The sequence below is a fragment of the Orcinus orca genome, chromosome 1 (assembly GCF_937001465.1).
Source record: "Orcinus orca chromosome 1, mOrcOrc1.1, whole genome shotgun sequence".
NCBI lineage: Eukaryota > Metazoa > Chordata > Mammalia > Artiodactyla > Delphinidae > Orcinus > Orcinus orca.
Genome location: NC_064559.1, coordinates 37,164,049 through 37,177,541, shown reverse-complemented (window position 1 = coordinate 37,177,541; position 13,493 = coordinate 37,164,049). Strand labels below are relative to the sequence as shown.

Here is a 13,493-nt window from a genome sequence, read left to right as displayed (position 1 = left end):
CTCACGGGCCCAGCCGCTCCGCGGCATGTGGGATCTTCCCAGACCGGGGCTCAAACCCGTGTCCCCTACCTCGGCAGGCGGACTCTCAACCACTGCGCCACCAGGGAAGCCCCTATTGATGGATTTTTAATTTTATATTTTAATTTTTATTGGCACCACCAATTTAAATCCGCCTTTATGGCAATAAGGAAAGCTTGAGCCCAAATCTCATCCAACAGATTTCCCAATCACCTATCACACTCTGCTGTGACAAACAAGATTCATACATCTCTTCTCATCTCTTTCCAGCTCCTCTCCAGTGGTCACGCCACCTGACATGGGTTGGTGGAGAAGATAAGTCTCCTTTCTGCACTCTACAGGGCCAGGTCCTGCTTAACCATTCACTTCATTCCAATGAGAAGATGGGCAACCATTGAATGAAATCTTCTAAAAAACCTACAGCCCTCACAATGAGAGTGCATATTCCATACCATATGTTGTAACTGAGCCTCTGTCTCTTTATACACTTGGTTTGAATTTAGAATCAGAATGCACTGGAATCTCCTAAATTATATAAAACTGTAGTAACATGAAAAGTCATTTCATTTTGGCTTAGATCAGGTCAGTTTCTCTCTCTGGACTTTAGCTTTCTCAAGTATAGAATGGGGCATTGGACTAGAATAAATGACCCCCTTAAGGACTTTGTAAATACTCTGATGCTGTAGCACCCAGTTTCAGGGCTCATCACCCCCCTGTTTGCCTTGATTAATAAGTGCACTGTGATGGGATCATTTAAGTGCTGTGCTGGTTAAATCTCTGTTGACTCCCAGCCTTACACTTCTGCATTCTCCTTTGACTGCTGGGGCCAGAAGCCTGAAAGTACAACTGCTAATCTTCCTTGCCAGCTGGGTCCTGGTTAAGCTCTGACAATTGGAGGCATATATACTAAATTAAAAGGTAGGAAGATGATAGAAGTCATTCTTCTTGTAAAGGAGGCTCAGGAAGTGGCAACTGATGGCTCTTCCTTAGCAGCAGCAACATTAATTCTATCAATGCCAGTGACTGAAGGCTCCAGCAACCTCAGCTACGTTCTGGCAGCAGCAGCAGCTTCTGCAGCGTGAGCAGCTGGAGGAAATACATGCTCAGTGAGTGCAGGTGCCTGTGCTCTAGTCCAGGGGGAATGGCAGCCCCCTGAGCTCTGGTAACACTGCCTTCCTCCTTTTGCTCTTCCTGCCCTTTTAACACCTTTATATTCTCTTACCTGCACTAAATCCCTCACTCCTTGCAATTTCTAGAGTAGCTTTCGATTTCCCTGGCTCTGGAGTCAGGTAGGCTTGGGTTCTTGTCTTCACAGAGTTAGTATCTATTTAATCTTGCACAGTTATCTAATCTCTCTAAGACTCACTTTCTCTGTAAAACATGGAAAGAATAGTAACTACCTCATGTCTTTGTTTTAAGAATTAAGTGGGGCTTCCCTGGTGGCACAGTGGTTAAGAATCTGCCTGCCAATGCAGGGGACACAGATTCGAGCCCTGGTCCACGAAGATCCCACATGCCGCGGAGCAACTAAGCCCATGCGCCACAACTACTGAGCCTGCGATCTACAGCCCGCGAGCCACTACTACTGAACCCGCGTGCCACAACTAGTGAAGTCCGTGTGCCTAGAGCCCGTGCTCCACAAGAGAAGCCACCGCAATGAGAAGTCCGCGCACCGCAACAAAGAGTAGCCTCTGCTCACTGCAACTAGAGAAAGACTGCGTGCAGCAACGAAGACCCAATGCAGCCAAAAAATAAACAAATAAATAAATAAATAAATTTAATAAAAAAAAAATTAAGTGAATCCATAGATTATACAGCGGTGCCTAACAAGAAGAATCAGTCATTACATATTCGCAGTTAAAACACTCAAGAGTAATTAATAAATTTTTTTAAAAAGATTATTTTAACTGAAAAAAAGAAAGAACTGAAAGATGATGTCACTAGTGTCATCCCAAGGAAATTTTACATTCTTTACCCAGATGTATCTTTGCTTCTGAGTTTGAACACATACACATTCACACACACATACACACACACCTGCTTTATTTAAAGTTTCCTCCCAAGAAAATTTACCCATCCACACTGCTCACCACACATCCTCCCCCGAGAACCGACACTAACCTCCCTATCCTCCTACAACTAACGTCATTTGTAGGCCCCTTCAAAGCCTCAGTCAGACTCACCCCTGGAGCAGCTGGGCAACTCCGGCCCCCACTTGTTTTGGGCCTGGCATTCAACAGTGGAGGGTCCTTTCATGGCAAAGCCGGGCTGACACCTAAACCTCACGCTTTCACGTAAAGAAAATAAGCTTTTGTTCTCAGACATCCTTATTCCATTTTCAATGACTGGAGGCGTGCATTTATTAGGTGCAATGCACTGAGGGGGAGGGCCACTCCAGATGCCAACTTGATTGTCTTCACTGGTGCAATATATTGACTGCTCACCCACGAGGTCAAACAGCTTCTGCCTTCTCTCTCCAAGATTGCAGCGATAGGTCACCACTGTTCCGTATTGAAAGTATTCTCTGTCGGTGCTAATGAAATCTCCATTGGCGATGGCCGGGGGTGGCCCACAAGGAATGCCTGGGAAAAGGGAAAGCAGTGAATTAAAATAACTAGTGAGAGAAATCAAATGAGTCACTAAATTGTAACTATTTTTACCTTCATTATTTGCTTTTAATCTTTGCTAATAGAGATAAGTTTTTATGAAGTTGTAATTTAGGTGGACATAACTAAGTAGAATTTGAGTATATCTGGGTAAACATGAGAATATTTATGAAACTGTAGACTACTGGATGTTAAACATTTTGGAAAGCTAAATGATATAAATGGAAATATAAATTACTAATATTCATTAAAGCAGATATAGAAAGCTAGAATAGACCAAGAAACTTGTAAAAATAGAAGAAAAAATTTCACCTATAATTCTATCATAGTTTCAAGTAATATATACTTCTAAATGTAATTTCAGGTGTTTCCAAGAGGTAAAGGAGAGAACTTAGCAACCCATTTTATCAAGCCTAAGTTTGATATCATAATATTATACCCATGTAAAAGTGATCATATAGTAGTCCACCAAAAAAAAGCTAAATACACTTAAAAATTAGAAGTAAGACTAGTACATAGTTAGAAAAAATTGTGTTGTTCTAACACTATATAACTGGAACTAAGTAACATCATCCAAAATTCCAAAACACTTAAAATTAAAAATGAAAATTCTTTAGGAAGCTTCTGCTTCTGGTAATGGTAATCTCAATAATTCAAATCAAACATCACTCCACCCATCTCACCCGCAGAGAAAAAATGCTGGGTAAAATATAAAACATACAGAATGCATCAGAGTGCTAACAAACTGGTTTCACAGAAGGTTAAAATCCAGGTGAGAGCCAAGCATTTGGGCTACTTTCCCCCCTGGGAAGGTTAGTTGAACCAGGAGGGGGCATTTGATACTGAAATTAAGAATTTGGATAAGATTAGTTGCAGTTTAGACACAGTTGAAGAAAAATCAATGAACTGGAAACTAGGACAGAAAAAAATATCCAGGACACAACACAGATTGACAAAAGGATCGTAAATAGACAAAAGAGTAACAGAGGAACCATACGTAGAAAGATGTTTAAAGCATTTATTGCCAGAAGACCTGCAATACAAAAATGCTTAGAAAGAATTCTTTAGGCTGAAGGAAAATAGTGTCACATAGAACTGATAGAACTGCAATATGGAGGAAGTGTAACAGAAAGAGTTAATGTGTAGATAAATATAAATAAATACCACTTTTATAAAAGCAGCAACTATACTGTCTTGTGAGATATATAATATATGTAAAAAAAACAGTAGAAAATGGCAGGAGAGCATCAATGGAGTTAAACTGCTATGGTTCTTGCATTGTTTGGGAAGTGGTAAAAAGCATTATTTATAATAAATTAGATTATATAATTATAATAGGTTATAATTAATTAGATTATAATAAATCAAGGATCGACATTGGAGTCTCTAAGATAGCATTAATAAGAAAATAAAGTACAGCTAAAATGTTCTTGAGGAGAAAAAAATAGAATAATAAAAATACTTGATTAATTTTAAAATGTGAGAAACCTATAACTAACTAACCTATAACTGTAGTTAGTTTAAACCTAACTATATCAGTAACTATATTAATCTGAAATGTCCTAAACATTCTAATTAAAAGCAAAGATTTTCAGACTGAATGAAACAACAAAATCTGAGTATATGATGTTTACAAGAGATCTATTTTATTTTATTTTATTTTATTTTTATTTATTTTTTGGATGTGCTGGGTGGCTTGTGGAATTTTAGTTCCCTGACCAGGGATTGAACCCAGTCTCTCAGCAGTGAAAGCACAGAGTCCTAACCACTGGACTGCCAGGGAATTCCCAGGTAAATTTTAAATATAGAACAAAGAATGGATGAAAGTAAAAGATTTGAAACATATGTAATACAAAAACAGGAAACAAAAAAAGAAGGCTGGTGTATCTATATTGAAATCATACAAAATAGATTTTAAGGCAAGAAATATTATGAAAGGTAAAGAGGGACACTTCATTATGATAAAAGAGTCAATTAAGCAGGAAAATATAATAATTCAAAATTTTCATGTATGTAATAACATAGCTTTTAAATTACATAAAGAAAAATCCCTATAGCTGATAGGAGAGATAGACAAATCCAGTCATATTTGGTGATGGTAGCAGTTTAAATGGTGATTCCCTAAAAAGATATTCCATGTCCTAACTCATGGTACCTGTGAATGTGAACTTATTTGGCAAAAGAGTCTTTGAAGATATAATTAAGTTAAGGATCTTGAGATGAGATCATCTTGGATTAACAGAGTATATCTTCAATCTAAAGACCACAGTGTTTGTAAGAGACAGAAGGGAAGGGGACACACACACAGAGGAGAAGGCAATGTGCAATGGCGGCAGATATTGGAGTGATGCATCTATAAGCCAAGGAATGCCACCAGGGGTAGGAGAGAGGCATAGGACAGATTCTTTCTCCCAGGAAAAGGAACCAGCCTTGCTGACACCTTGATTTTGGACTGCTGACCTCTGAACTAAGAGAGAATAAATTTCTATCGTTTAAAGCTACTAAATTTGTGGTAATTTGTTATGGCAGCCCTAGGAAAGTAACACAGGTATTTTACAAATTCCCATCAATAACTGAGAGAACAAGTGGAGGAAAAAAAACACAGTAAATCATACTTTCCTAAGAGAAATTTATAGAAAATGACATAAAACACTACACCTTCTTTTCAAAGGCATATGTAACATTTTACCAAAACTGTCCATATTCTGGGCTATAAAACATGTTTCAAAAAGTTTCAAAGGATTAAAACAAAAGAATGATAACTAAAAAATCTCCAAGTGTTTGAAAATTAAGTAACACACTTTAAAATAAACTATGGATAGAAGAAGATATCAAAAGGAAAATTAGACAATTTTTCTGTATCATGATAATGAAAATATGAAGATTGTGGGAAGCAAATACAGCACTTTTGGAGAAAAATTTACAGGTTTAAATATATCTGTTAGAAAAAAATAAAAGCCAAAACAAAATTATCTAAGCTTCCATATCAAGAATTAATGAACAGAGAACACCAAATTAAGCTCAAAGAAAGTATCAGAAAAGAAATAATAAATCAGAAATCAATAAAATAGAAACTAGTTATACACTACAGAAGATTAAGTTAAAAGTTGTTTTTCAAAAAAATCTTAGAAAAAATTTTAAATGCCTAGTAAAAGTAATCAAGAGAAAGAAATTTTAAAATGTTACCATTATCAAGAATTAAAATAGAGATATCAGTACAGACCCCATACACGTTAAAATATAATAAGAGGATATAATGAACAACATTATACCAATAACTTAGCAAATGTAAATGAAATACATTCCTTAAAAAGCACAACATACTAAAACTTATTAAATAAGATATTAAAAATATTTTAAAAATTTAGAGCTATTGAAGAAATTAAATCAGTAATTAAAAACCTAACAACAAAAACTCACATCCAGATTGCTTTACTGCTGAATTATTGCAAAGATATAAAGAAAAATAATATTAATGTTACATAAATAATTCCAGAGAATAGAAAAGAATGAATACTTTCCAAAACATTTTATAAGACTAGCAAAATCTTGATGCCCAAACCTGACAAGGGCATTAAAAGAAATAAATAAATTAGAGTTCAACATCTCTTGAGAACATAAATGCAAATTTTCTAAACAAAATATTAAGAAACTGAACACAGCAGTACTTACAGAGGATGGTATAATGGTCAAAATAGGAATTTCATTGACTAATTTAAAAATATTAAACCAATCTTACAATACTTGAATAAAAAAATATTAGCAATCACACACACACAAACACATACACCACACACAAGATAATCATATATAACACATCATGACCAAGATGGATTTATTCTAGTAATTCAAAGCTGGTTAGCTTTCCAAAGATCAATCAATGTAATACAAAACATCAACAAAGTAAAGGAGAAACAGATATGACTATCTCAATAGATGCAGAGTGATAAATTAGAACACACATTCATGATAAGTCTTTCAGCAAATTAGATAGCAAAAGGAATTTCCTTAATCTGATAAAGGATATCTGCCATATATTTACAGGAAATATCATGCTTTATAATGACTATGTAAAACCAATATTATCTCTTCCATTCGACATTGTACTGGAGTTTCTAGCCAATGCAATAAAATAAAAGAAATAAATAAAATATACAGGAAAGGAAAGAATTTAAAAATATGATAATTATTCACAAATGACATGATTATGCAGCATATCAAAAAGAATAGGCAGATAAACTATTGAATTTAAAAGAAAATTTAGCAAAATTGCTGGATTCAAGGTCAAATGATTGCATGTTTAAGAAATAAACAATTAGAAAATAAAATTTTGAAAAAGATATCTAGGAATAAATCTAATAAATGATGTTCAAGACTTCTATAATGTAAACTGGAATATATTAAGAGAAATTAAAGAAGACTTCAAAAATGGAGGGATATATCATGTTCATGAATTTAAAACTCAAAAATGTAAATATGTTAATGGTCCACAAATTGATCTACTGAGTCAATAGAAACCCAATACAAATTCAAGCAGGATTTTGTGTGTGTGTGTGTGTGTAAACTGACAAGCTGATTCTAAATTTTATATGGAAATGCAAAGGGCCAAGAATTATCATGTAAATCTTGAAAGTAAATGGTTAGAGGATATGAGCCACCAGATATCAGTCTTAATATAATTCTATAGAAATGAAAACAGTGTAGTAAATAAACCAAAGGAAGAGAACCTCTCTGGAATGAGATTCACATATCACATCACCTGACTCATGGGCATTGTGGTATATAAGGAATGGTCCTTTTAAATAAATGTTATTAGATTAATTGTCTATCCAACAGGGAAAAAAAACACAAAAAATGAATACTTTGACCATACTCCACACCATACAAAAAATAAATCTGAGATGAATCACAGACTTAAACATGAAAAATAAAATGATAGGCAAAGATTTTTTTTAAGTAGAACAGAGAAAGCAGTAACTAGAAAGGAAAAGACTCATAATTAGACATTATTAAAATGTATTTCTATTACCAAGGACATCATTAAGAAAGCAGAAAGACAAGTTATAGCCTGGAAGAAAATTTTTGTGTTACATTTATTGGAAAATCTGAGAATATGTAAAGAACTTCTACAGAACAATAAAGAGATACACAAACAGGTAAACATTGGGGAAAAGTTTTAAACAGGCATTCATAAGTGTATGCAAAGGTACTCAGCATCAGTCATTAGGAAAATGCAAATTAAAAACCACAGTGAGCCACCAGAATAGCTAATATTTAAACAATTGATAAATAACAAGTTTCAAAGGATGTGGAGCAGCTGGACCTTTCATATGCTTCTGGTGGAAGTGTAAATTTGTACAACCATTTTATAAAATCTTTTGGCAGTATCTACTAAAACTGAATATATTTATACCCAGCAATTCCACTTATAGAAATATAAACAATTTATATAGGTTTCCATGTATATAAATATGTATAGATTTGCATATATATAAAGATTCTCAAACTTATATAGATTTGCATATGTACCTGTAAGAAATACTGCTGATATTTAAACAGCTGAATTTACAAATTAATTAAATACAATATAGCAATAGAAAAGATCCAATTAATCCTACATGCAACAACATGGATGAGTCTCCTAAGTATAACACTGAGCAGAAGCTGGACACAGGAATACACATCTTTTTGTTCCTTTAATATAAAATTTAAGAAGAGGCAGAGCTAATCTTTGGTGATAGAGGGCAGAATAATAGTTACTTTGGGAAGATAATAACTGAGAAAGGGCAAGATGGGGAGTTTGAGGTGCTGATAATGTTCTATGTCTTATCTGAGTGCTATTTACATGGGTGCGTTCACTTTGTAAAAATTCAATGAACTGAATTAATAAGATTGTGCACTTTAATATATGTTAAACTTCAATAAAAAGTATACACAGTGTGAAAAAATTGTTGGGAGAAAAAGACCATCTAACAAAGTAAATTCCAGGCCACAAGGCTTTATTGATGAATTATGTCAAATATCTAAAAAAGAATTAATGCCAATCTCACCTAAACCTTACAGGGAAACAGATATATGGAATACTACCAGCTGGCTTTATGAGACTATCATAAATTTGATACTAAAATCAGATAAAAACATTACAAGAAAGAAAATTACAGTCTAATCTCTAAAAAATATTAAGAATGGAGTAATAAAAGTATTCTAAAATTAGTGGTGCTGGTTACACAAGTATGAATATACCAAAAATCATTGAACTGTATACTTTAAAAGGGTAATTTTATGGTATGTGAATTGTGTCTCAAACAAAAGCATATTAAACAACTAATAAAAATTATAAAATATTATGACCAAGCTGATTTATTTCAAGAATGTAAAATTGGAATTTGAATCAGTTTGTCTTTCAAATTTCTTAGCAATGAAGAGCATAAGGGAACTTCCTTAATCTGAAAATGGGTAGCTACAAAAAAACCTACAACACATACCAGATTAATAGTGAAATATTTGATTGAATCTTTCCCTTTGAGATGGGGAACAAAACAAGGATGCCTTCTAGCCCCCAATGTGAAATGTTACACTGGTGGTCTACCTAGTGAAAGAAAGAAAGGAAGAAAGAAAGAGAGGAAGGAAGGAAGGAAGGAAGGAAGGGAGGGAGGGAGGGAGGGAGGGAGGGAAGGAGGGAGGAAGGAATGAAGAGAGAGTTCCCTGGTGGTCCAGTGGTTAGGACTCAGTGCTTTCACTGCCATGGGCCCAGGTTCAATCCCTGGTTGGGGAATTAAGATCCCAGAAATCATGTAGCATGGAAAAAACAAAAAACAAACAAACAAAAAAAAACAGAAAGAAAGATAGAACAAGGAAGAAAGGGATAGAGAAAGAAAAGAAAGAAGCAGGAGGAAGAGGAGGAAGAGGGAGGGAGACAGAAAGTTTGTAGTTATCTACTGTTTTTGTACAATGTCATCAAGGCTAAATTGGAGCTAGTTTTCCCAGACTTACTTTGTTTGTATGGTTCTAGGTTGGGGTTAGAGTTTGAGAAATTGGCATGAAATGCAAGGTAGAAATGAAGCAACAGCTGTTCCACTCTGAAGGTCATCCTTGGTCAGAGGTGGCAAAGGGACAAATGCACCAAACAAATGGACAGGTTCCCATTTGTTCTTGCTCTCCTTATTTCTGCATCCAGCTCTCCTTAACTGCTGGTCCTGCTTACCTACAGTGATTCCAACCCAGTCTCAGATGCTTCACTGTGAGGTTACAGAAGCAGTAGTCATGAAGAGCAAAAAACTTTTATAGATTTCTAACACCAGCCCTCTTCCCATTTCTACCCCAGCAGTCAGATGTGCTTAGCTTCCTGAAAGCCCCAACTCCAAGACAGCTGGTTAGTGATTTTTCTGATCTTTTTAGAGCAGTTTCTCATGCAACTGGATAAAGTTTAATTCCATAATAAATCTCTTATTTCATAATACCAATAGTAGTTCTGCTTCCATATTTGGACCAAAATTTATCCCAGAGTAACAGAAGAGTCTGGGATTGGTTCTTTGATACGACTGGAATTAAAGGAATTAACATTGCCCATGAAAAAGGGCACACAAGTAGTTTATGGAGCGTAGAGAAAGAAGATCACCTCAGTTAACACCCACAGATATCTACAATCAATCGAAGCAAGGTTTTGGGTGACCAAGTGGTTGCTGTCCTAGAACATTTTAAGGAAGGCAAATAATGGAGTTGGTTGTGTACTTCTAAGTGCACCAGAGAACTTAAGAGAAAGAAATTGTGAGTACAAAGCTTTAAATTCCTGCTCAAGGTCTGGATCTGGAAGCTTCTACATCTGCCCTAAAAGAAACACTTGTATCCTGTAGCCACAGGGCCAAGATTCCTGAAAAACAAACACACCACCTAATCCTGTGGCTGAACTGCAATGCAAATTGAATTCACAATTTCAGAATCTCTTACGCTAAAGTTTGGGCATTGATTAGAAAAACAAAGACTCTGAAAATTGAGATGGAGATATATGGAAAAATTCTAATGAAACAGAATACCTTGAACCTGGAAATTCTGCCGAGAGAAGACCTTCAAGATGGCAGAGAAGTAAGACATGGAGAGTACCTTCCTCTGCACAAATACATCAAAAATACATCTACATGTGGAACCACTCCTACAGAACACCTACTGAATGCTGGCAGAAGACCTCAGACTTCCCAAAAGGCAAGAAAATCCCCACGTACCTGGGTAGGGCAAAAGAAAAAAGAAAAAACAGAGACAAAACAATAGGGACGAGACCTGTACTTCTGGGAGGGAGCTGTGAAGAAGGAAAAGTTTCCACACACTAGGAAGCCCCTTCACTGGTGGAGATGGGAGGTGGGCATGAGGAAAGCTTCAGAGCCATATAAGACAGTGCAGAAACAGGGGTGTAGAGGGCAAAGTGGAGAGATTCCCACACAGAGGATCAGTGCCAACCAGCACTCACCAGCCTGAGAGGCTTGTCTGCTCACCCGCCAGGGTGGGTGGGGTCTGGGAGCTGAGGCTCTGGCTTCGGAGGTCAGATCCCAGGGAGAGGACTGGGGTTGGCTGCGTGAACACAGCCTGAAGTGGGCCAGTGTGCCACAGCTAGCCAGGAGGGAGTGTGGAAAAAAGTATAGACCTGCCTAAGGGGCAAGAGACCATTGTTTCAGGGTACACAAGGAGAGGGGATTCCTTCCCTGTCTGCCCACAGAAGGCAGAGCACCGTCTAAACAAGCTCCAGAGACAGGCGTGAGCCATGGCTATCAGCTCAGACCCCAGAGATGGGCATGAAATGCTAACACTGCGGCTGCAGCCACCAAGAATCCTGTATGCAAGCACAGGTCACTATCCACACCCCACTGGGAGCCTGTGCAACACACCACTGCCAGGGTCCTGTGATCCAGAGACAACTTTCCCAGGAGAACACACAGTGCGCCTCAGGCTGTTGCAACACCACGCTGGCCTCTGTCGCCACAGGCTCACTACGCATTCCAGTTATAACTACCGTACCCCTCCCTCCCTGCTCCAGCCTCAGTGAGCCACTGCCCCCTAATCGGCTTCTGCTTAAACCCTGTCTGGTCTGGGTGGGAACAGATGCCTGAGGGCAAGCTACATGTAGAGGTAGGGCCAAAACCAAAGCTGAACCTCAGGAGCTGTGCGAACAAAGAAGAGAAGGGAAATTGCTCCGTGCAGCCTCAGGAGCAGCGGATTAAATCCCCACAATCAACTTGAGGTACCCTGCATCTGTGGAATACCTGAATGGACAATGAATCATCCCAAAATTGAGGTGGTAGACTTTGGGAGCAACTGTAGACTTGGGGTTTGCTGTCTGTGACTGATTTGTTTCTGATTTTTATGTTTATCTTAGTATAGTTTTTAGCACTTGTTATAATTGGTGGATTTGTTTATTGGTTTCATTGCTCTCTTCTTTCTATTATTATTATTTTTCAATTGCAATAATTTTTTTTTCTTAAATTGTTTTTTCTTTCTTTTTTTCTCCCTTTTCTTCTGAGCCATGTGGCTGACAGGGTCTTGGTGCTGAGGCCTGGCATCAGGCCTGAGCCTTTGAGGTCGAAGACCCAAGTTCAGGACATTGGAAAACCAGAGATGTCCCACCCCACATAATATCAATCGGCGAGAGCTCTCACACAGATCTCCATCTCAACAATAAGACACAACACCACCGAACAGCCAGCAAGCTCCAGTGCTAGATGCCCCATGCCAATCAACTAGCAAGACAGGAATACAACCCCACCCATTAGCAAAGAGGCTGCCTAAATCATACTAAGTTCACAGACACCCCAAAACGCACCACAGGACGTGGCACTGCCCACGAGAAAGACAAGATCCAGCCCCCTCACCAGAACACAGGCACCAGTCCCCTCCACCAAAAAGCCTACACGAGCAACTGAACCAACCTCACCCACTGGGGGCAGACACCAAAAACAATGGGGACTACGAACCTGCAGCCTGCAAAAAGGAGACCCCAAACACAGTAACTTAAACAAAATGAGAAGACAGAGAAGTATGCAGCAGATGAAGGCACAAGGTAAAAACTTACCAGACTAAACAAATGAAGAGGAAATAGGCAGTCTACCTGAAAAAGAATTCAGAGTAACGATAGTAAAGATGATCCAAAACCTTGGAAATAGAATGGAGAAAATACAAGAAACATCTAACAAGGACCAAGAAGAACTAAAGAGCAAACAAAAAATGATGAAAAACACAGTAAATGAAATTAAAAATTCTCAAGAAGGAATCAGTAGCAGAATAACTGAGGCAGAAGAATGGATAAGTGACCTGGAAGGTAAAATAGTAGAAATAACTACCACAGAGCAGAATAAAGGAAACAAAATGAAAAGAATAGAGGACAGTCTCAGAGACTTCTGGGACAACATTAAACACACCAACATTCGAATTAGGGGTCCCAGAAGAAGAAGAGAAAAAGAAACAGACTGAGAATATACTTGAAGATATTAGAGTTGAAAACTTCCCTAACATGGGAAAGGTAATAGTCAATCAAGTCTAGGAAGCACAGAAAGCCCCATACAGGATATATCCAACGTGAAACACACCAAGACACATATTAATCAAACTATCAAAAATTAAATGCAAAGAAAAAATATTAAAAGCAGCAAAGGAAAAGCAACATAAAACATAGAAGGAAATCTCCATAAGGTAAACAGATGATCTTTCAGCAGAAACTCTGCAAGTCAGAAGGGAGTGGCAGGACATATTTAAAGTGATAAAAGGGAAAAACCTACAACCAACATTACTCTACCCAGCAAGGATCTCATTCAGATTCGAGGAGAAATTGAAACCTTTACAGACAAGCAAAAGCTAACAGAATTCAGCACAACCAAACCAGCTTTA

At 37.3% G+C, this 13,493-nt stretch overlaps 1 protein-coding gene across 30 annotated transcripts in view; it reads right to left on the bottom strand.

Moving 5' to 3' along the window:
* The window catches only part of CR1 (complement C3b/C4b receptor 1 (Knops blood group)), a 276,865-nt gene that overhangs the window by 225,768 nt on the left and 37,604 nt on the right, over positions 1–13,493 (bottom strand). For 29 of the 30 annotated variants that reach the window (XM_049702830.1, XM_049702725.1, XM_049702719.1 and 26 more), the window contains exon 5: positions 2,202–2,600. The exons of the other annotated variant lie outside the window; for it this stretch is intronic. In XM_049702830.1, the coding sequence (XP_049558787.1) occupies positions 2,202–2,600 (399 nt within the window). The remainder of the gene's footprint in view (positions 1–2,201; positions 2,601–13,493) is intronic. 30 annotated transcript variants of the gene reach the window in all.